The 25,272-nt window shown below is 43.7% G+C and overlaps 1 protein-coding gene across 7 annotated transcripts in view; it reads left to right on the plus strand.

The window, feature by feature from the left end:
* Positions 1 to 25,272, plus strand: part of EPB41L4B (erythrocyte membrane protein band 4.1 like 4B) — a 137,815-nt gene that overhangs the window by 73,282 nt on the left and 39,261 nt on the right. For all 7 annotated transcript variants that reach the window (XM_043927716.1, XM_043927720.1, XM_043927722.1 and 4 more), the window contains exon 16: positions 23,488 to 23,708. In XM_043927716.1, the coding sequence (XP_043783651.1) occupies positions 23,488 to 23,708 (221 nt within the window). The remainder of the gene's footprint in view (positions 1 to 23,487; positions 23,709 to 25,272) is intronic.

The raw sequence follows: 25,272 nt of genomic DNA on the forward strand, positions 1-25,272 counted from the left end.
TAGTACCGTGATGGGGATTGGGGTCACTGGGGTCCAGCCTCTGTCACTGTGTGATATTGGACAAACCATTTTCCCTCTGTTGGCCTTGTTTTCCCCTGCCCGAAAAGAGCAGGTTGGACTAAATGATCACAAGGTCTTCTCTAGGTCTAAAATTCTGTGATTTATCAACATTTAATATGTTTAAGCTGAGCACATAACATTCAGACTTTCTCTAACAGAGGATTACCTCTTTCAGAAGCTAAATAAAGTATGTAACATGTTAGAGGTTATATAAATACAGGGAGATTTTGAATTTTCTATCTTAAAGCAGTTTAGCCACTTTGAATTTTAGCAGTTTTATTAATCATAAATCTCATAGCATTTGTCTTTATAGAAGTTGCTGCTCAAGTACAAGAATAATTTTTTAATGTCTTAATGATCGGTGCTGCTAATTTGCATGATTTCAGAAGACATAATTATGAATACACACTGTTAGAATATGCAGAGTTTGAGGGTTGCTTTTTATTGTAGACTTCCTTATTTTAAGAAGCAACCTACAGGGACTTCCTGGCAGTCCAGCAGTTAAGATGCCACGCTTCCATTGCAGGGGGCATGGGTTCGATCCCTGGTTGAGGAACTAAGATCTTGCATGCCTCGAGGCATGGCCAAAAGCTAAAATAAATAAACTTTAAAAAATACATACATATATATATAAGGGAACATGCATCTGAGACTCATTGATGGCTCAAATTAAAGCATATAAAATTTTAATGACATTGTGCCAAAGCATCTGGGCAAGAGGACAGGAGGGTGTCGCTACAGTCTTTTTGTAGAACCAGAAATCAGTATGTTTTTTAGAATAGAACTTGTAGCAAAATATTTATTTTCCCCCATTTCAAGCTCCCAAGTAAGACTTTTTTTTCCCCTAGGTAGGCTTGATATGCTTTCCTTAGTATTTTTGTGAAATCAGTTCTTGTGCCATTTTCATATATGTAATGGTAATTTGGCCCTCTTAAGCCTTTTTTTTTTTTTTTAAGATGTTTTGCCCTCCTTTGAGATAGTTTATTGCCGAAATCTGACCTTTTTTGGAGGGGTTACCAAAAGTCTATCCAGAAGGAGAGAATCAATTGCACATGTGGCCTAGTCAGGCTGATCACCTGTAAACTCTCCCTGAGGTACTTGTTTACAGGTATGTTTCCTTGTAGCAGACGTTTTGATCCTCAGTATTTGTGTTGCATACAAGTAATTGTGTTCTGAATCTTTTGATTTTATTGATACAGTTTTCCAATTGTGTTTCCGAGGAATAAAGACTATTCTTGCTTCTTTTTTTTTTTTTTTTTTTTGGACACGATCTTCATTTTACACTGCACAGAGGTATCATTTGTGGATGAAGTAGCTGATGGGACTTTGGAAGTCTGAAGATGAACATTCAGTTAGGTGGTGTGGAGCAAGCTCATCCTAGAATGAGACTGCTCTTAGGAAGAGTGGCCCTACTTATAGGCACAGTAGCAGAGGTGTTTCTTCATCCAGGGCAGCTCTGGTGAAGGTTTCTATGACCTGGTCCCAGGCGGCCGGGAGTTTCCACTGTAACAGTCCTATGGGGAGGGTGGGTGTTTGCCTTGGCAGCTGCTCATCCTGGCAGAGACCTCCACACCTGTGTCTGTGACTACCTGGAGATTGTGTACGCTTATCTAATAATCTCTAATAAATATCTTTCTGCCTAAAGTAACTTGAGTGGATTCAGTTGTCTGCAACCAAGAGGTCTAACCAGTATATCTACACATGGCCTCCTAATTGTTAAAGGAAGTTTGCTCTTTTTATCCTTCAGCTTTGCAGACCTTTCTCTACTGCATCTGACAACAGTAATCACTCATTCACAGCTTCCTGAAGCTACTCCCTTGATTTCTGGGATTTCTGACCCTAGCCCTTGCACTTTTTCTTCTTTGTAACAGCCTCTGTACCTGTCTTTCTGTGAAAGATTGGTGTTTTCCGGGGGTTCTTCCTCTGCCCACAGCTTTTCTCACTTAGCAGTCTACCTGCTCGTCTCATCTTGTCAAGATTTTATAAGTGCTGTTGACTCTGAAGCTCTTCTCTGTAATGCAGACAACTCTTGTGACTTTTTATACTGACGTTTCAACCTGTATATCCTTGTACATGTCAAACATCACATGTCAAAATTAAAGTCATCCTATTTTACTGGGGGGAAAAAAAAAGTAACTTCACCTGGATTCTCTTCTTCCTACCCAGGATAAGAATTTATGTCATATACAACTCTTCCCCCTTTTGCCCTGCATATCCAGGCAGTCCCCAGGTCTCTTCAGCTTGCCTTCTTAGTATCTGTCTGTCGATCCACATTTCCTGTCTATCAACAGTGATCTATAGCAGCATCTTCTTTCTGGCTGAGAGGTACCCTTTTCCTGATCTCCCTGACTCCTATTACCTGACAAGCTCATCCTCCTCACAACCACTGGAGTGATCTTTCTAAAACGCCATCTGATTGCATCCTTGCAAGGCTTGATATCTGCCAGGGTTCTCCATCACCCATAGGATGAAGTCCAAAGCCTTCTCTGGAATTCCCCCTCTATGTGTTCCTGTCCTGTTGCTCCAACTAGGGTATTTCCCCCCATTTCTCACCCTCCTGTTTAAACTCCTACAACACCAAACGGCTTGCAGTTCCTGGCATTCACCATACCCTGCTGTTACTCCCATCTGTGCCTTTGCAAATACTGTTCCTTCTGCTGAGGATGCTGTCACTCCCATCCTCTTTGCCCAACTCCTGCTCATCCCTTAAGCCTCTGCTCATGATCACTGTCTTCTCCCAGGGACTCTGACTGCCCCCACCCACCTCTGCAATTGAGCTATTCACTGTGTTCCACTACTTCCCCCCACCTCCGTGTACGTCAATGATATACTCAGTATTTTATGCTAAAACTGCCTCTTACTCATCTCATCTTGGAGGTGGTACATTCCTTAGGTCTAAGCTTTGTGTCACACTCTCCTTTATTCCCCGATGCCTGAGCAAGTGCTCAATGAATTTCTGTTCAGGAGATGAATTAAGTTGCATTCATTCTAAAGGAAACATCTCACCAGATGACAGACAGGAATACATCACTTCAGAGCTGGTCTGAAAAAGTCTGAACAACCTTATCCAGCTGGGAGCATCGTCTTTTGTACAGGACTTTGACCACCACGTATCTTCTGGATTCATCTGCCTCCTGTGAATATTATTCAGCGTACCTATGGTGTTCTCATTGGAGGCATTACTATAATGTTGAGCAGGACAGAGGACGGTCTAGCTGTGTGATATTGGAAATTCTGGTAGGTGGACATTGATCCACAGAAACATACATGGGCTAGTAGCCAGATGTGTGCTTCAAACTCTGCATATGTCACGTCATTTGATCTTCCTGACTGCTCTGTGATACTCTTTTTCTCACGTGGGGAAGCTCAGGCTTAGGTCTAACCAAGCAGCTTGCCCATGGTCACACAGCCGAGAGGTGGTCACTCAGTTCTGACCCCAAAGTCTGTCTGCACATCTGTACTTTAAGGCCTTTGACTGCTAATTATTCCACCACTTGGGACCCTGTCGATCCACATCTACAGGAGACTTATTAGATGATGTCACGACACCGAAATCCAGAACTGCTAGGATGTCACCCCCACCACCAGCAGTGTAGTGTCTGTCTGTCCCTCCTCCATACCAGTTGTCTGTAACCTAGTTCAGCACCATCACCAGTGAGCTAATAGCCCTGCTCCATACCTTGTCCGTTCCCCGACCCTTCCTCTTGCATCCTGGTCACCCTGTCCATGCAGGCATTCATGCACCAACAGCACCCTTTTCAAAGGAGCAGAGATTGAGACTTATTTTCATATTGAATCACTCATTTGAGATGATCCCCTTCTTCCTTCCCGAGAGCTCACAAATTAGTCATTTCTTCTGGAATATTATCTGCTGGCAAAACCATACTCAGTATTCCATAAACTAAAGGGATTAGCTTTTTGCATTTTTGAAACTCAGTTACTTGCTGGCCTTGTAAATATCCTTTTTTTTTTTTTCTGTGATCTCTCAGAAGATGTAACAGTGAATTGACAATGTCATCAGATTGATGTAATTCATGTGGACAGAAAGTCTTGAAATCATGACAGGTAATTACCTTGGCCTTCAGAACCTGCTTGCCTGTTTCATCTCTTGGTCTACCACTTCTACTGAAAGTGGTTCTCTTTAACAACAAAGATAAAGGAATAAGGACCGTGCACGAGTCCTTTGTTTTTCCTGCCTGTTAATATCCCACCATCCTTCCAGGTCAGTGACTGTAGCCTCCTAGGTCCTGCTCTGAACTCAACTAATGATAGATCCTTCTTGTTGCCCTTATCTCTCTAGCTTTTAACTAGTCTTTTAAGATCCGATCTCATCAAAGAGCTCCCTGAGCAGCATATCGATCCCTTTTGATCAATATTTCCTAAACTTGGCTGTAAGTCAATTCCCTGCCTGACTGAATCTTCCCAAAGTGCCAGGTAAATAACCCTAAATAGGCCCAGGATGATCTGCTTGCAGCATTTTGCTACCAGAGGCAACAAATTCCTAGGCAAGGTATAAGGAGGGCAGAGATAGAGGAAAAGAAAATTGCAGCTAAGTGAAGGAAAGTCCCCTCCTTGCACATGAAAGGTGGCATATTTCTTTTTCATTTTTTAAAGTAAATTTTAATTTTTGAGATGATTGTATATTCACATGCAGTTGTAAAAAATAATATCAATGCAATTTATCCTTTACCCGTTATCCTCCAGTGGTAACCTCCTGCAAAACTGTAGTGCAGTATCAGTAATACCTGGATATTGACATTGATACAGTCAAGATGCAAAACATTTCCATCACCACAAAGATCCTGCATATTGTCCTTTTATAGAAAGGCATTGCATTTTAAGATATCCCAAGAGTATATAAAAGGTGAAATAGAGGTAGAATTGATATTCAGCTAGTACTCCACTAAAGAAGAAATTCTCAACAATTCTGCAGAAAGCCCTGCCTGCCCCCCGCCCCCGCAAAAAAAAAAGAATTAGGAAGCCAAGTAATTGCTAGAACAGTGTGTTAAAAATAGAGATGATGAGGCTCTAGGTGGTTGCTGCTGCTGCTAAGTCACTTCAGTTGTGTCCGACTCTGTGTGACCCCATAGGTGGCAGCCCACTAGGCTCCCCCGTCCCTGGGATTCTCCAGGCAAGAACACTGGAGTGGGTTGCCATTTCCTTCTCCAATGCATGAAAGTGAAAAGTGAAAGTGAAGTCGCTCAGTCATGTCCGACTCGTAGCAACCCCGTGGACTGTAGCCCACCAGGCTCCTCCATCCATGGGATTTTCCAGGCAAGAGGACTGGAGTGGGGTGCCATTGCCCTCTCTGCTAGGTGGTTGGGGCGAGGCCTAAGAACCATCCTTTTAATGGCCGCTCCAGGAGAATCTGAGGTGGGCAGGTAAGCGCAGCTTCTTATCTGGTTTTGTTTGCCTTTGTTTTAGTGCCTCAATTTTAACTAATTAGAGGCCGACTTTTTTTTTTTAAGAGGCATAATGTTCAAAAGTAAATGTATGGATGCATCATAAGCAGCTGCTTCATCTGACCTCTTGGCATAGTTTTGCATTTCCTTGAGCTCAGTGTGAAGCAGAAAAATGTGAGAATTCTAGTGGTTCTTTATATGGCTTTTATTTCCTCATGACCTTCCTCCCCCTGAATCTATCAAGCCAAGACTTAGGTCATTGTTGGGCCCTCCTGCTGAAGCAGGAGCCTAGTGAATTCCAACCACTCCAGAAGGAGAGGGCATCACACACCTCTGGTCTAAGGACCCATGTCAAGATTAGAGCCTGTGGTGGGATAACAGGTGGAAGTTTCCAGAAGTAAAATGGCAGGATGTTGCAGGCTGACGAGAGAAAGACTGCACCATCCGATGTGGAGGGGTGATTATGTTCGGGCAAGAGTCCTGCAGTCTCTGGCTAGGTGAAATGTGGACTCATCTTTGCCCCCTAACCTGCCGCGTGTCCTTTCACCAGTTTCAGATCTTCTCTATGCCTCATTTTCCTCATCCCAAACGGAGTTGGACAGTCTCTCCCCGTTACGAGAACTAAATGGTACTATGTGTGTAAGATGCTTTGTTTGATGCTATCTGGTAACAATTTTTAGCAGTTTGAGATTTAAGGCCTTAGCCATCCATGGGGTAAGAAGTAGGACAAGGAGACTGAAAGTCTAGCTCAAGGAATGGTGTATCTCCTAGGTTGATGGGTTGAGATGTATGGTCTAAGTTTAGCAACAGAAAGGGGTGCTTGGTTCCAAAGGAAAGATCAGATGGAAGAAGCTTCACACAATAGGTCAAGATATGGCTCTGAAACTCTAACAAGTGAAGAGCAGAAACAGCATGGGGATCTTTTAAGAGGGGATAAAAGGAAATAGAAATGATATTTCTGCCTGAGACTATGGGAAAGTAACTGTTCAGGGGAAATGTGGGCAATGCTTTCCAGTCTGCAAGACTTGGTCTGAAGAATTGGTGAGAAGGAATTGGTGGAGAATCCATTCTGCTGGGACATTTTGAACTCAGAAGTGGAGAGAAGTGAAATAGAGTTTCCATTCAGTTCCAACCTATCCCAACCTGGAATTTCACCTTCCACAAAGCAGAGGATGCTTTTAACTATTTGGAGACAAAGTAGAAAGTTAGTAATAAAGGAAACTGCTGTGCTTTTCAACTTTTCTTAGTAAGTAATACAGAGAGTGGTAAAAATTCAAAAATACCCATGAGTTACTTTTCCTTTCCACCCTTTTATTCCATAGTTCTCCCCAGAGGCAACTACTGTCAGCATTTCTTATCAATCTAAAGCTATTCTGTGTATAAACAAGCACATATTTATTTAGCTAATCAGTATTGATGGACATTTTGGCTGCCTTGAGTCTCTGAAATGACAACTTCGCTGCCACACTTGTATGCTTTGTGCACTTGAGCAAATCCATCTGAAGAATAAATTCCTTAAAGTAGAGATGCTGGGCCAAAAGGAATGTGTGCATTTCATTTGGATATTGCCTAATAAAATTTCCTTCCCGAGATGTTCTATCTGATTACACCTCTCCCCTCTGCACACACAATAGCAATCTGACAGGGCCTCTGGGATCCCATAGGAAGCTTGCTCCTAGCTTTTGCTAACTTTTTAAAACCTTATTAGTCTGATTAGTCTAAAAATCAGAATTTCTGTTTCAGTTGCATTCGTCTAGAGGTTAAGTTGCGTAGCTTTTCCTCGTTTGGAATGCCATTTGTTTCTTGTTTACAAGAACATATGGAGGTCTTAATCTGGGGTCCTACTCTTTAGTAAAGATCAGATGGATGAACTAAAACCCATCATCTTAGCCTTTTTAATAGTGAAGACAGGGAAGGCTGAGAAGAGTTGATCTTTACCAGATAGTCTGTAAAAGCATTTTTCGAGAAGCTCAAGTAACAATCAGCACGATACCTCATGCCCCGGAGATTTGAAAAAGGAAGAGGGACAGCCCAAAAATATCCAGGATAAAGGAATTGATTTCTGATATCCACGTTCCCTTTCCTGTTTGGGAGTTAAGAACTTTCCACTCAGGCATTGTGAATTTCCCTGGTGCATTTGATCAGGGAAGGATGGATTTACATTTAATTACAATTAAAATTCTAATCCATGCAATCTGAAATCACAGCCACATTCCAAGACTCACTAGTGGTTTTACTGGGGGGAAGACTGCAGAATTTAAAATACCAAAACTGCTATAGCCTAGGCAATCCACTTAAAAGAGCTAGAATAATTATAGGAACATCCCCATAGGCTCATGTTAGAAGAAACCTGCAGAAACCTCCCTCATCATCCCCTACTGAATAGTGAATGGTTTACACATCCTCTTTCTACAGCTGAGAACTCAAAAGCAAAAGGTGTTGCTATGCTGACAACTCCACCAGCTGCATTCATGGCTGGGTAAGGATGCTGTCACTATATTAAAGGCACTTTTGAAAGCCCTTAAAATTTTGCCCAGGATATGGCTTCAGAGGTTAACCTCCAAGAATTGAAGGACAGAGAGAAGACCATTTGAGATTTTTTTTTAAGCACAAATGAAAACCAAAGTAAATGAATCCCCTTCTTTATCCCCTCAGAACCTCGTACCCGGCGTTCAGCTCCTGCTCACACTAGGTCTTGTGCAATTAGAGTGTCTCAAACCGGCCCTGAACAGAGTGTGCATTTTATTCATCTAACCTGAACTTCTTTCTGGAATGAATAATTTCATTCATTTGGGTGTATTGGATGGTGTCTGCTGAATAGAAAAATAACCCTTGCAGCTCATGCCTGAATCTGCCATAGCTCTTTCGGACTGCAGAAGCTGATAAATAACAGACTCTTCTTAAAAAAAAAAAAAAAAAAAGCGTTTTATTTTGTATTGGGGTATAACCAATTAATAGTATTGTGACAGATTCAGGTAGGCGAACAGCAAAGGCACTATATACATACACATGAATTCATTCTTCCCCAAACTCTCCTCCCATCCAGGCTGCCACATAACATTGAGCAGTTGCATATGCTATCCAATAGGTCCTTGGTGGTTATCCATTTTAAATATAGTAGTGTGTACATGTCCATCCCAAACTCCTTAACTATCCCTTCTGGAACCCCGTCCTTCCTCTCAGTGACCGTAAGTTCAAGGATGGGCTCTTTAGACATTCATTTATACCCTAGAGGTTGGGCTTTCATGGCAACAATTATTCTGTCTTAACTGTCCCTTGAGGGCTTTCGTGCGATGCTCTTGGGGATGCAGTTAAAGCAGTGGCTGGGGGCAAGTCTGTTCATGCTGTTCCCTGCCTGAAGAAGGGCTTCCCTAGTGGTAAAGAATCCTCCTCCCAGTGCAAGAGAAGCAAGAGGCTCAGGTTCAATTCCTAGGTTGGGAAGATCTGGAGTAGGAAATGGCACCCCACTCCGGTGTAGTTGCCTGGAAGATTCCATGGACAGAGGAGCCTGGGGCCACAAAGAGTTGGACACAGCTAAACAACTAAGCACATACATGCATACCTAAAGAAAGAAAGGGGGAAAAAAGAAGAATCTTCTTTTGAGGCTAAGAGTAGGCATTGCAATGCAGACATGAGAGGCCAAAAGAGAATCTGTAGGAAGCCAGGGAGGGAAAGCACTGTGGATTTATTAAAAGTGAACGGTCTGGAGGAAAACAACAATAATTATGTCAATGTTTTTTTCTTCAGGCAGGAAAGAGGTTGAATATGCTCTTAGTCATGAGCTTCTGTGCAAAAGTGAACTCATGAAATATTTATTCTTTGGACCCAGATCCTGAAATTCATCTGGAACTGCTAAAGTCCTAGATCTCCCCACAAAGTTATAGAGCCCTTCCTCCCAGCCTCCCACACAGACAATTAGATTAAGGCTTCGGGAAACTGAGCAAGCATGACATCAGGATAAAATGGATTTTCTGGCAGATGTTCGACTTGCTTACCTGCTTATAGTCATTCATTGAAACCGATGGATAGCAGAGTCACCAAAGGAAAACTCCGGACTGACACATGGAAGCATATCCTGTTGTAGCTTACGTGAGACAGAGACCCAGTCACCACCAAACAAACCTCATCATTCCTTAAGATGTGTAATGTTTTTCTCTGCACTTTTGCTGAGATCACAATGTAACATTAGGGACATCTGGGGAATTCGTGACCAGAGTGAAGGAAGCTGTTATGAATGGACACTTGATAAGTTACCTAGGGAGAGTCCAGCTTTAATGCACTATACCATTCATCCAACAAATATTTAGTCTGCTGCCTCCCTGTGCCAGGTACTGTATAGGCACTGGGAATTGCTGTTGAGAAAGACACCATCTTTGGTACCAGGCATCTAATAAACTGGGCTTCTTTGGTGGCTCAGCTGTAGAGAATGAGCCTGCAATGTAGAAGATGTGGGTTCGCTCCCTGGGTTGGGAGGATCCCCTGGTGGAGGAAATGGCAACCCACCCCACTATTCTTGCCTGGGAAATCCCATGGACAGAGGAGCCTGGCAGCCTGCAGACCATGGGGTCACAAAGAGTTGGACACAACCGAGCAATGGAGCACACATGCATTTAATCAACTGTTGAAAACAAGAGTGCTCAGTCTACTACGGATTCAGATATCACCTGTGTTAACATTAATTAGACAGTTCCAAGTTGATTGCCTGGAAAATGTCTTGAAAGAAATATTTACAAATTGGGGGAAATGTTTTCCTACCAATTAGTAGTTCATAGAAAAGATTAAACCATGCAAAAAAAAAAAAAAAAAACCAAAAAAGTGATTTTGACCTTTTCAGACAAGAGAAAAATGAGGTAGTGGCATTGTTTCTCTCTGGTCGCTTTTTAAAAAATATAACCACTAAGTTACTGTGGGAAATCATCCCTAATTAATAGACCTAACATTTGTAATGTGTCACATTTCTAAGATGTAGGTACAGTTTCCTTCTGTGACCCATTATGAGAAAGGTATGGTTTTCAATTATACTCTTACCACCAAATGATATGCTTGCACTAAATCAATAAGAACGTGTAGCAGTGTATTGGTGTAGTGCCTACTCTGTTTAGTTTCTGCTAAATCAAAATGGAAATAAGTGACAGGTGTCCTAGAAACCATGATGGGTAAATGCACCTTCTCCTATCTCTCAGCCAGAGATCAAATTATTTCATTAAACTGAGTTCCTAACATATAAATGCTTAATAAATCTTTGTCCAAAAATGCAGCGTCTGGGGCTCAGAGAGGTGAAATGAGTTCCCTAAGGTCACAGCTAAAGGGCAGCACGACCAAAGCTAAGTGCCAGTTAGCATCCTTTTAACGTCACAGTACTGCAGCTTTCATCATCCCCGTGATTCGCAGTCTCCTAGCACTGAAGAGGGCGCAGGGCTCTGTAGTCATCGTCTGGCTTCAGATCCCAGCTCTGCCATTGACTCGCTGTGTCTCTTTGGGAGCGTTAATTCGTCTCTCTGGTCCTGTTTCCCAATCTGTAAGATAAGGATAGTAATCATTGTTCCTTATTCAAATGTTGAAAGATTAAGTAAATTAATAGCTGGCACAGTGCAGGGCACTCAGAAGGTGAGCACTTCCCCGCCTCTCCCCCAAGGGTGTTTAGAGAGCATGATTAATGCACAGCCAGGAGGCAGGAAATCTGGCTGACACCATCTGCTCTGATGGCATGGTACTTGAGTGGATTCTGCTAAGAGAGTCCCAATCAAGAGCCACAATTCCAGGCTAATGGACTGAATTATGGACCAGTAATGATGCTTCCCAGCTTTTTCTTGTCCTTGGCACCCATAGAAACTGTGTTGTTGTATAGCACACTGGGTGGGGGGGTGGGTGGGGGAGGCTTCCCTGCTAGCTCAGCTGGTAAACAATCTGCCTGCAATGCAGGAGACCCTGGTTTGATTCCTGGGACAGGAAGATCCCCTGAAGAAAGGATAGGCTACCCACACCAGTGTTCTTGGGTTTTCCTGGTGACTCAGATGGTAAAGAATCCACCTGCAATGCAGAGACCTGAGTTTGATCCCTGAGTTGGAAAGATCCCCTGGAGAAGGGAGGGCATGGCAACCCACTCCAGTATTCTTGCCTGGAGAATCCTCATTGACAGAGGAGCCTGGCAGGCTGCAGTCCATGGGGTCACAGAGTCAGATACGATGGAGTGACTAAACACAGCACACAAGACACACCAGACTAAGCAGACAAGGCTGCTTGAGGCACTAGGCTCCCCCAGTCCTGTTCACTTGCTCCAACAACTGAAAGAACAGATGGTTTAACCCACTTGCAACCTTCTGAAGCCTGTCAATTGGGAAGCTCTACTGAGATATTTGTCAGCATCTCCCCAATGCTTGGGCTTCCCTTGTGGCTCAGCTGGTAAAGAATCCGCTCCCAATGCGGGAGACCTGGGTTCGATCCCTGGGTTAGGAAGATTCCCTGGAGAAGGGAAAGGCTATCCACTCCAGTATTCTGGCCTGGAGAATTCCATGGACTCTATAGTCCATGGGGTTGCAAAGAGTCGGACACGACTGAGCAACTTTCACTTCACCCTAGTGCTTTAGTTCTGACTAGGAACATGGAGTTGTCCCCACTTAGGCTAAAAGTAAAACAGGTGCCAGTCTGACCCAGCCGGGCTCTTCTGGAAGGCGTTTAGAGAATGATGTGCTGCTCTGTAGACTGCATAGAAGCTGTTCCTGCCTCCAGGAACCCTGCTATGAGGTTGAGACATGTGCCAGCGTAGGTAAAAGAGTGACTGATACAGGCAGCACCCAAGGGTGACCTGAGTAGCCCAGAGAAGGTACCAGAGGACCTTGGATGGAGAATGTTCATTGTGCTCTCCTAGGAGACTGCATGCTGGCATATCACCTTGGGGGACTTCTTGGCCATCCAGACATTGGCATTCAGTTGCAAGCAGAGCATCCTTTGAGGCCTTGGCCTTTCTGGCTGATGATTTGGTTGTTGGGAAGGTAGAAGAAACACTGCTGGTGTTGTGTTGTTAATGCTGGGTCAGCAATGAAGACTGGGCTGAAATGTGTGGGTGACAAGACCCTCGGAAGAAAATGGTCCTGGTGTCTTAAAGTTAATAATATGAAATGAATGGAATTCAGGGTTTAATCCCCCATGTATTCTAATCTGTAGAAGATTAGATTTCAAAAATATCAAACAAAGGGTACATGATGTAAAAATTGAAAATATCAGATAATCTGAAAGAGGAAGGCATTCAAAGCCCACAGTTTAAAACAGTATTTTAAAGAGAAGAAAGTCAATTCAGCTCAGTCGCTCAGTTGTGTCCGACTCTTTGCAACCCCATGAACTGCAGCACGCCAGGCTCCCCTATCCATCGCCAGTTCCCAGAGTTTGCTCAAACTCATGTCCATTGAGTCGGTGATGCCATCCAACCATCTCATCCTCTGTCGTCCCTTTCTCCTGCCATCAATCTTTCCCAGCACCAGGGTCTTTTCCAGTGAGTCAGTTCTTCGCATCAGGTGGCAAAAATAGGAGAAGAAGGTAGAACATATCAAGAACAAAGGGGTGAGACCTTTTTTAAAAGGACCTCTATAGATGCACGCTTTGGTTGGAGCAAAAAGATGAACTATTTAATAGCAGAGCCATGTTGAGGATGGTATATGAAATTATCAGGATAGAAGAAGAGCTGCTCAACTTCTGTTTTGCTTTTCTCTTTTTCAACAAGAGTCAGTATACTAACTACAGAAGGTACAAAGAACAAAGAGGATGAAATTGAAGTCCAAGATAAGAGAGAATAGTCAGGAAATATTTTACTGCTTTACAGTTAAAGTCTTCAGGTTCAGGGAAAAAAAATGGCCTTGAAGAAAATTTGAATATGTCATTGCTGAACCTACCAGTACTCTTTGAAAAACTATAAAGTCTTGGGGAAATGCCAGAAGAGTAGACAGGGAAATGTCATACAGATTCTTGAAAAATGAATTCTAAAACCTGAAATGATAAGTTTGATGGTAAAATCAAGGAAAGTTTGAGAACAGAATTTTTTTAAAGCACTTTAAAGTAGTATTCACTTAGGAACAGAGTGGATTTGCTCAGAATAAGTCACGCTAATCTTTCAAGATTCTTAGTAGGCTAAGAGTAGAAGGACTGTCTCTAACCTAATATACAATTTGTCACAAATCAACATTTAATATCGAAACATAAGGTAATCTACCCATTTTAGAAATAAGGCAAGGATGACTACTAATATTCAGTATCATTTACAAGGCCTTACCAATGCAATAAGCCAGGAAAACAAAATAAAGAGTAAATGCTGGGGTGGGATGAGGTGGGAAATGGGAGGTGGGAGGGAGGTTCAAAGGGAGGAGACATATGTATACCTATGGCTGATTCATGTTAATGTATGGCAGAAACCAACACAGTATTATAAAATAACCATCCTCCAATTACAAAGAAAGAAAGAAAGAATAAATGCTGGAGAGGCAGAAACAAAAGTCAGGTGATTATCCCTAAAATACAAGTGAATTCCAATTAATGAGTTCAGCAAAGTGACCAGAGGCAGAAATAGCCTGAAGTCAGTAGTTTTATATATCTAGTAGTAAAAAAAAAGGAAGAAAGGTAATAGATCGCATTTTCAACTGTGACAGAACTGATATATAGCTAGGAATAAAGTTAGTAAGATATGTTCCATACTGTTATGGAAAAATTTAAAATTCTGACTAAAGAACATTTAAGAGGATCTGAATAAATGGTAAGACATGCCTTGTGAATTCATTCTCCCAAATCCATTATACTTAATGCTTCAAATCATAATTCCAGTGGGATTTTTTTTTTTTTTTGGTAGTTACTTGAATTGTAATCTGGAAGAGTGAATGCATGAGGATAGCCAAGAAAAAAAGAAAAATGATGTGGGAAAGGAAACAGGATTTGTCCTGTCAGATATTTAAGACTCACATATTAAAACAAAAGTAATTAAGACAGTTTGGTGGGCCTCCCTGGTGCTCAGTGATAAAGGATCTGTTTGCCAGTGCAGGAGACCCAAGTTTGATCCCTGGTCTGGGAAGATCTCACATGCCGTGGAGCAACTTAGCCCCTGTGCCACAACTACTGAGCCTGTGCCCGTGTTCCATAACAAGAGAAGCCACTGCAATGAGAAGCCCATGCACCGCAATCAAGAGTGGCCCCTACTCGCCACAGCTAGAGAAAAGCCCACACAGCAACAAAGACCCAGCACAGCCAAAAATAAATAACACTATAAAAATACACCTTAAAAAGACAGTCTGGTGCTGGTTTAGCAATACACAAATAGATCAATAAAAATATGAAGGATCCAGAAATAGACACAGAGAGATATTGTGTCTTATCTGCCTTATGGCAGAAAGTGAAGAGGAACTAAAAAGGCTCTTGATGAAGGTGAAAGAGGAGAGTGAAAAAAACTGGCTTAAAACTCAGCATTCAAAAAACTTGAGAACATGCCATCCCGGTCCCATCACTTCATGGCAAATAGATGGGAAAACAATGGAAACAGTTACAGACTTTATTTTCTTGGGCTCCAAAATCACTGCAGATGGTGACTGCAGCCATGAAATTAAAAGACGCTTACTCCTTGGAAGAAAAGCTATGACAAACCTAGACAGAATATTAAAAAGCAGAGACATTAGTTTGCCAACAAAGGTCTGTATAGTCATAGCTGTGGTTTTTCCAGTAGTCATGTATGGATGTGAGAGTTGGACCATAAAGAAGTCTGAGCACTGAAAAACTGTTGCTTTTGACCTGTGATATTGGGGAAGACTCTTGAGAGTCCCTTGGACTGCAAGGAGATCCAACCAGTCCATCCTGAAGGAGATCAGTCCTGGGTGTTCACTGGAAGGACTGATGCTGAAGCTGAAACTCCCCTACTTTGGCCACCTGATGCGAAGAGCCGACTCACTAGAAAAGACCCTGATGCTGGAAAAGATTGAAGGCAGAAGAAGGGGACAACAGAGGATGAGATGGTTGAATGGCATCACCGACTCAATGGACATGATTTTGTGTAAATTCTGGGAGTTGGTGATGGACAGGGAGGCCTGGCGTGCTGCAGTCCATGGGGTCACAAAGAGTCGGACACGCCTGAGCAGTTAACTGAATAACAACAAACGCCCTGTAGGGTGGTTGTCTCTTGAAATCTTAGTCGGCTATTCTGTAATGCCCGTGTCAACCACTAAAGGGAAACAAAGTTAAACCAGTCTTCGGAAACCATCTGCAAAGCACAGGGCAGTTTCCACATTGAATTCAATGACCAATGGCATCGCCTTACTAGATGCTCTTGATAACCTAGTGACAGGCATTGCTTTTAGGCCCATTAAACAGATAAAGGAACTGAGACTCAAGGAAGGGACCTCCTTTGAGCATGGTCTGGGAAGCCTGGCGTGTTGCAGTCCATGGGGTCACAAAGAGTCAGACAGGACTAAGCAACTGAACAACAAGGTATTGTGTATCAGTCATGGGCAATCAGGAGAACTGAAATCACTCTAGGCTTTTCTTACAGAGGGAATTCAATACAGGCAGTTGATTATAGAAGGATGAAGAACTAAGTGGCTTAAGTGACCAGTGAGGTAACTCAGAAATGAACAATAGTAGAACCTGTTTATTACTCCTAGAGCTGGAGAGAAAAGGGACAAAGAGAGATGGCAGAGTCCAGAGCCGAGGAGCTGGGGCCACAGGAAGCCAGTCTAGTGGACGCTGAAGCCCCGGGGGACTGATAGTTACTGCTGGAAACATCCTCTGAAGTAGAAAGAAATGAGGGAGAAATACCTTGATTTATTTCCTTTTCCCACCTTCCAGTTTCCGTCGGTGCTTCCCACTGGTCAAACCTATATAGAAACCAGAGGGCAGAGAAACTGGAAAATGCATTTCTGTGGAAACAGCAGGGCAGGGGAGAGCAGAGAATGGCTCCAAGAGCAGCCAGGAAGGGTAAGATAAGAGTAAGCTGGGGAGAGGTGCCCAACCCAGCCTGGGAAGGAGCCAGTTTAAGGAAGGATTTAGGTAGCTATTGTGAGGGAGAGGTCTCTTTTTTTTTCTGAAATGTAGAACTAGTTGTCTCAACATCACTAAAGCACATGAAAACATGTGAGATGACAATCTCTGTTCTTACTGTATCATTGAGAAGACAAGATGTGTGCACAGAGATGTCTCAGGCAGTGGGGTTCGGAGGAGGTCTTGGGATTTTCCCGATGAGTGCGTTTGGTGCCTTAAATAGAAGCCGAGGCAGATGGAAAGATGCAGCAGATGGGCGGCACTTGGGATGCTTGGCTAGCGGAGAGGTCGGAGTCCTGGATGGTGTCCCAGGCTTAGCCAGTTACCCACTGTGTGACCTGGTCACCTCACCCCTCCCAGTAGGCCCCCATTTCCCCGTATGTGAAATAAGGAGATTGGACTAGGGCATTGTTTGTCATCCCTGGCTGCACATTGGATTTAGAGATAGATGATGATGTAATTAGCCAGAGTAAGGATTGTACACTGATTTTTTTAAAATATCCCTTGGTTGATGTTTTTAATCAGCTTTATTAAGATATTAATTACATACTCTGCAATTCACCAATTTAAAAATTGTACAATTCAGTGGTTTTAACATTTTCACAATGTAGTACAGTCACTACAATTTAATTTTGGAACGTTTTCACTTCTCCTAAAGGAGACTGCATGCCCATTAGCAGTCACCTCCTATTTCCCCCATTCTCCCCAATCCTAGTCTACTTCCTATCTGTATGGATTTGCCTATTCTGGACATTTCAGATAAACAGAATTATGTAGCATGTGGCCTTTGGGGTTTGGCTTCTGTTACTTAGCATAATGTTTTCAAGGTTCATACATGTCATAGCATGGATTGATATTTCATTCCATTTTATGACTGAATAATATTCTAATACGTAGATATATCACATAGTATTTATCTGTTCACCTGTTGATAGGCATTTGGGTTGTTTCTACCTTTTGGCTACTATGAATAGTGTTGCTATGAATGTTTATGTACAAGTCTTTGTATGGACACATTTTCATTTCTTGGGTACATGACTAGGAGTGGAATTGCTGGGTCATATGGTAACTCAATGTTTAACCTCTCTGAGAATCTGCAAGGCTGGTTTTCACAGCAGTTGTGTCATTTGGCATTCCCACCAGCCTTGTAAGGGGTTTCCTCTGGTGCTTGCACTATTCAGAATCTTAAACCACCTAACTGGGCTTCCCTGGAGGCTCAGTTGGTAAAGAATCTGCCTGCAATGCTGGAGACCTGGGTTCGATCCCTGGGTTGGGAAGATCCCCTGGAGGAGGGCATGGTGACCCACCCCAGTATTCTTGCCTGGAGAATCCCCATGGACAGAGGAGCCTGGCGGGCTGCAGTCTGTGGAGTCGCAAAGAGTCAGACACGGCTGAGCGACCAAGCACAGCGCAGCACAACTGGATGATATCTGAGTGGTTCTGTTCCCACAATTCTGTGCTTTTTTATCTAAGATGAGATCCGCAGGGCTGCTTGCAAAAGCCCACATCACCCAGAACTTGCCTGCACTATAGAGTGTGTGATTGGTTTCTCTGAGCACTTGATAATTCCCAGCCTTCTTTCTGAGAGAAAACCCTGTAAGTTTTAGCTCAAGACCCTCCTCCATCCTTGCCCTGCACAGGTCATAATTATGGCGATGGATTCTGGAGGATTATTTTGAATATTTATACCATCATTTTACTAAATACTATAATTATTATAGTAATTGGTATAATAATGGTACAATAATATAATAATTATTATAATGTTACAATATTATATTTATAAATCTCTGAATAATTATCCCATTTTTCAGTATGCAATGCATTTTGAGTACCATATGTTTGGTCTGCTGGGATCCCTGAGTCAGGGAGTGGGGAAATTCTGGCAGGATCAGGCAGGGCTGTAGAGGTCCCTCCACCATGCATCTGCAGAGCTGTGTCCACCCCAATACAGTCAAGAATATCCCATATGACACAGGCTCCCCCAGGAGGAATGCTATTTGCTCTACAGTTGGAAGCAGAATGAGAGTAGGGGGCTTCTCCAGAGAGAAGGGAAGAGAAGAAATTACATCCAGTTAGGGGCTTCCCCGGTGGCACTGTCGTAAAGAATCGGCCTGCAATGCAGGAGATGCGGGAGACCAGGTTTTGATCCCCAGGGCAGTAAGATCCCCTGGAGGAGGGCATGGCAATCCACTCCAGACTCTTCCCTGAAGAATCTCATGGACAGAGGAGACTGGCAGGCCACAGTCCATAGGGTCTCTCAGAGTCAGACATGGCTGAAGTGAGTTAGCACGCGTGCATACACAATTTCTCACTCACATCTACTAACAGGGCACGTTACTTCCTTTCACTAAGCCCCCGTGTAAAAGGAGGCTGCACCAGCTTCCTTGCAGGGTAACTGTCAGAGTTAACCACTAGAGCGCCTACCATGCGCTAGGCACATAGAAGCCCGCTTCTTCCACACCGGATCCTTCTCAACTGCCAGCTCATGGAAGCGTGCACCTCTTCCATCACCCTCTGAAAACCAGGACTTGTAACCTCCTTTCCAGAATGCCAGAAACCTGGTGAACCTCAGTCTCTGCTGACAGTGACCATGGGGCTGGCCTCATCTCCTGGATCTTAGCCACTGGGCCCTGGGACATATGAGCTGCTGAGAGCTGCTGGGCGGGCATGGCCTTCTCTGAGGTTCCTGTGGACAGGGCAGGTGCAGTGGGTGCCGTTACATCATAGCTTATGTGACCATCACCCCCTGGAGTTCTGCAGGGAACAGTCCATGAGGCCAGCAGCAGCGGTTTCTTAAAGGACCCACAACCCCACACAATGCCATAAGTTAGGGTCTCCTGGATGGTCTTCAGCTCAGTGTGTATGAGCTGAGAAAGCACCCAACTCATTCCACTCCTTCTTAGGAATCTTTGCTCTTCTAGAAACTCTGACCCTGAGAGACCCATGCTGCTTCTCTGACCCTCATCTATTTCTCTTCCCACTTGTCTCTTTCTCAGTCTTCCCCAGAAGTTGTTGTAAAGTGAAAATCACACGTTATTGAATATGAGTTATCACTCCTTGCACATAATATTGATTTCCCTGTTTAAAATACGAGTTATCACTCCTTGCACATAATATTGATTTCCCTGTTTAACTTTTCACTCTGGGTTTCTTAGAAATAAAACACACACACACACATACACACACACATGCGCACATGCGCACACGCTTTTAACATGGGAAGACAGAAGATACATGATATTACGGCCTCGTTTCCCATCCATGACAGACATCACTAATCAATCACAGCACTCCTTCCTCCTGAGCTGGGGTGCAAACTCAGTATCCTTTTTCATCATACATTCCAAGCGGAGAGTGAGAATCAGTTGGAGTGAGCATGGGAGATATCTATTTATCTATTTACCATTCCTCAGAAATTCTTACTCAAAACTTGCTCAAACCTCCAGCCCTGAATGTACTCCAGACCTCTGCTGTAGGGCACCTTGTTCCTTGGGGATTCATCCTCACACTCAGCGTGACCGATTTGAAATTAAATCATAGCATCTCTTCTGCAAGTAGTCCTCACTCCCAAACTCCTTTTTCCTGTTCATAGCATGCCGTTTTCCTGGTCCTCCAGGCTAAAACAGTCACAGTTTTCTGACCTCTCCACATCTCTGTGTTCTCCCCTTCTCAAGTCCTGCCAATGCCCCCAGCCTGTCACTGACTTTCAGTATTTCTCTGGTTTGTCTTTGCTGCCTCGACCATTCGGACCTTTAACAGGCAGGCAGCAGTGTGCTACTAACAGGGTGGGTGGAAGATGAGCCTCAAGCTGTGAAGCCTTCCAAGCCGAAGGGCATTTCCTCTGTTCTGAGCTCCCAATCTCTGTGCCTCCTTAAGACAGATATTATTTTCACTGTACTTGAGACACGGGAAAATAATGCCCATGAGCTCTGCACTTCATACCCTTGTTGTCACATCCCAGCTCTACCACTTCACTCATCCTTCCTCCCTCCCTCCCTGCTTCCTTCCTTCTCTCCCTCCTGCCTTCCCTTCCTCCCTTTCATCAAGTATTTATGGAGCACCAATTATGAACTAAGCAAAGCCTCTGCATGTATAAAATGGGATAGTTAATGTAAACTCTGTAACCCAGTGCCTGGGGCAGAGCAAGTACTGGATAAATAAGTTGGGAGGCGACAGTAAAGGCTGATTATCCGGCCTGGAAATGCATCCAGAAATCACCTGACCCCTCTCATGTCACAGAGGAGGAAACTGCAGCCCAGGGTAGCTGGCCAAGATTCCTGCACAAGGTTGGGCAGAACTAAGACGAGATGCTAGAAATCTCAGTGACAACTCAGTGCGTTTTTTTTCTGCCACCATTGCTACCTCCATGAGGAGGGTGAATACCCTTCAGGTTGGAGAGGTGAGGCTGACTGTGACCCCAGACAAAGACACACCTTCAAAAAAAAAAAAAAGACACACCTTCCACATTCTTACACACACACACACACACATTTATTTCCCTGTTGAACTGTCCTGAGCAAAATCTCCAGGAGGCAGCCAGGTCCAGAGACCTAGCTCATAGAATAACATAGGGACAATAGAGCAGTTTCTTCTGAAAAGCACCCTGTATCTCCAGCAGAGTCCTCCCCTGTACCTCCTCCCCTGTGCCCCACGTGCCTGGCCTGCGCACCCCGCCTGCACTTCTTCAGGTATAGCCCAGAGGGCTGCCCCTCTCTTCCATCCACTGAGTTCGTCTAGCCCATCATAGTCTCCAGGGTGTCTGTCCTCCACACAGCCCTCTGTCTGAATTTTCTAAAATGGAGCTCCAATCATGTCACACCTTCGCTTAAACCTTTTACACTCCTCATTCCTGCTCTAGCCTTTCTGCTTTTTCAAATGTCATTCCTTTGCTCGTACCATTCCTTAGGATTCTAATAGCCATTTCCACCTTGGCACTCCGAAGACATTCCACAAAACAAATAAGCAAAAAACAATAAGAAAACAACACACCATCACTGATTTAGAGCATGTGGGTTATAAATGGGAGAAATCCAATTACATCAAGCATAAATACATAAATAGGACTTATAATTGAGAAGTTCAGTGGTAGACCAGCTTCAGGCATGGCTGAAATAAGGGATTCAAATGCTACCAGTAAGGGCTTTTTCCCCCCTCTTTTCATCTAGCTTTAACCTCTGCTCATCTCGTGTCCCTCTGTGCACTGACCACTTCCCACAGATACTTCTTTGTGTCCAGGGAATATGATCATAAGCAGCCTCAGTTTATATCATCCTCATAGCCAAACCTGACTTATCTATGAGGCACAGGAGCCTTGGGCTCACAGTGCTTTTAGGGGCCCACAAAAATGATTTCATTGCTTTTAAAGCCAGAAGAAAAAATGAATTTTTGGTTGAAGAAAATGGTTTAATATCTGATATTAATATATTTGTTTTGTTTTTATAATACAAATGCAGTCATAACATGTAATTTTTAATTTTTTTCCTAGAGAAGAGATGAAGGCCAAAGGGCTTAGGGCCCACAAAAGTCACAGTAAGGCCTTGTTTGACTCTTAAGAAAGAAGAGAGACCCTTTCTCTCTGTTTCCATGGTTAAACCTCCTGGAAAATTGGATTGTCCCTGATGGGATCATTTTCCAGAGCAAGTCCCTAGAAACAGGGAGAGCTCTGATAGGTCCACCCTGAGGGGAATTATCAACCTCATACAAACACAAGAAATGTTCCCTGTAAAAAAGTCAAAAAATAAAAAAGATTGTGTTTTAAGAAAGTCCACCAAAACTTGACCATCTGCCCCAGTGGACTCCCCTCCCCCAATGATTCCTTGCTCAACACCTTTACCAGCCCCAGGAAAACTAGTTGCCTTCCCCTGTACACTCCCTTCATGGCTCATTCTAGTGTGATTATAACTGATTGAATGACAGTTTCCTACCCTGGGGTGTGAGCTCCCTGAAGACGGAGTGAAGGAGTAAGCAGCAAAAATCTGGTCTCTGGGAATGAGCAGAAAAAGGGATTGGCTCTGTTTAGGGGTGTGAGGAGACCTTTGGTCTGGGTCTTAAAGGCTGGAAGTCTTCCTGGAGGAAGGGGTGTTTTAGCTGAATTTGGTGATGAGGAACGACTCCAGGGAACAGAAAGAGGTGAAAGGCCCCAGGACGGGAAGAACTTGGGGGTATAGAGAAGAATATAGCCAAAGATGAGCTGCAAAGAGAATGGGATGGGATCAGCAGTTGGGGAGCGGGGGGCAGGCATGAGTGATACATAAAGGAATTTGGATTTTTTCCTGCAAACCAAGCCATGGAGAGGCGAAAGAGAGCCTGAAATTGAGTGTGAAATGTTGTGTCTGGGTGCCTTTTTCTGCAGAGAAGATCCATAGCTTTCATCAGATTTCATCTTAAGAATCACTAGCAACAGAGAGGTATTCAAGCTCCTGGAAGGTGGAGTGCCACACTCTAGAACGTAATCAGAACAGCTTTCTGGCTGCTGCTCTGTGGAGATGGGCTAAAGAAGAAGTAGAGGCTGGGAGAGCTTTGAGAATCTGTTTCAAGAGCCTTAGGGCAATAACACCAAGCGGAGCAATTGGAATTAGAAGATGTTGTAGCCGTAACATTTAACAGGTGCTTTCTGCATGGTGGCATTGATGGAGAGGAGGAGAAAGTGACTCCAAGACTTCTAGTTTGTATCGTGATCTTATTGTAGGATGTTTAATGAACTATTTTTTAATTTGATGATTGCCTTTGATTTACGCTTCCCACTTAGGTGATGTCTTTTTTTAAAAAATTGAGATTAATTTCAAACTTAAGAATTTTTTTAAGGGTTAACATCTCCGATAAATACAGATTTCCACATTCTGCTTTTCCTTTGAGTTGCCGTTGTTGCTATTGTGTCCTGTTCTACGATAACTCTGTGGAGCTATTTGTTGCACCTATTTCTCTTGGTTCTCAATGCATGGAGAACATCATTTAAAGAACAGACAAGGGTTTCAAGACTCTCTGCTTTTCTAAATCCTGACTCTGACACCCTCCACAGCTACCCGCTCCCTTCCCCAGGGCTCAGCAGCTCGGACCGGCTGCCTTTCGGCCTCGAGGAGAACGGGGGCGCTCCGTTTACCACCAAGCCTTCGGGAAGGCATCATCATCACCACCACCAGCACCAGCACCAGCACCACACCAGCTATGGCCTCTCGCTGACCCTGGAGAGCAAGGAGGGGCTTTCCAGGTCCCCAAACTCCAACAGTAAATCCCTTACAAGTAAGTTGGGGCATCAGGGGCAAGGTGGGGGAGCCGTGCTGCGGGGCGTGGGTGGCTTTCCGAGATGCTCAAGACATCGGTGCAGCTTGAACTGGTGGTAATATCCGAGCTGGGTTCCCAGGTCTGGGTGAGCGCAGACATGAGCCTTGTGCATTAGGCAGAGGTGACTTAGGGATTATGGTTTACCCGCCAGCTCTGGTTTTGTTGTGAGGGAGCAGATGTCTCTCTCTGCCTCATTCCACGCTGGTTCTCTGCTCCTGCTGTATCCAGCGCTGGCTCAAGTGGTGGAACAGAGAGAGAGGGGAGTGCGGTGACTGAGTCTCTAATTCCCAACCCCAGGAAAGCTCATTCTGTCACATTCTGTCTCATTCTTGCCTTCTGAAAGCAAGGTGTCAAGTAGATCTAGTGCACACTGCTAAAGTCCCAGTGAGAAGTCATGGAAATGGAGAATAAATAAATTAGAAATGTTTCTAGGGACTTCCCTGACGTTCCAGTGGTTAAGACTTTGCCTTCCAATGCAAGGGGTGTGGGTTCGATCCCGGTCAAGGAACTGAAATCCCACATGCCTTGCAGCCAAAACACCAAAACAAAACACAAGCAATATTGTAACACTCAATACAGACTTTAAAAATGGTCCTCATCAAAAATATCTTTTAAAAAGGAAAAAAAGAAATGTTTCTAGCAATATGACAGGGTGATTTTGTATCTGTTAAAACTAATTAAAAATGTGGGCTTGGATTTTGTATGCCTGTTCTTTTCTTTTTCTAGAAAATCCTTTTTATTATATTTTTATCAAAGAATTTGTGTGTGACAGGAGGTAGGGGGAGAACTTGTTCTTTATCACATGTGGTTTGAACAAGTGTCAAGATAGAGGTGAGAATCAAGAGGCTTCGATTCTAGTACCCATGGTTGAGCCAAGTCCCTTCTTGGATCCAGGGTTTTCTCAACAATGGAATGGGGTGGAGGGAATTGAGATGATGGCCAAGGAATCTTCCAGGTCTGATATTTCATGAGTCTGTGGCTGGTGAAAAGGATGAGCCATTGAGCCTTCACCTGTAGATGGTGAATAGCAATTCTGGGTTGGCTGAGCTAGAAATGGTAACTCATTGTCCACTTTGGTATTGAAAAATTGATCCTATCCTCACTATCCAGGCCAGAATACTGGAGTGGGTAGCCATTCCCTTCTTCAGGGGAATCTTCCCAACCCAGCGATCAAACCCAGGTCTCTCGCATTGCAGGCGGATTCTTTACCAATTGAGCCACCAGGGAAGCCCCCATATATGTTAAATAAATCTTTGGTCATTTGTATTTGGAGTATCTGTACAAATGTCTGTCTCCCAAATGGACTAGAATTGTGTCTCATTCTTCTCATTATTCCAGCTTCCCAAATCCCAGTTGCTATCAATGCCTGGCACAAACTTTAATATGTAATGAATACCAAATGTTTAATGAATATTTAATGTACCCATGGATAAAAACAAGCTAGTGGGAGGAGTGGTGGTGAACTAATCTAACATACAATGGATTTGATTTTAGAAATATAACATGGTTTTTAAGGGTACAG

This window comes from Cervus elaphus, chromosome 16 (genome assembly GCF_910594005.1).
Source record: "Cervus elaphus chromosome 16, mCerEla1.1, whole genome shotgun sequence".
Taxonomy (NCBI): domain Eukaryota; kingdom Metazoa; phylum Chordata; class Mammalia; order Artiodactyla; family Cervidae; genus Cervus; species Cervus elaphus.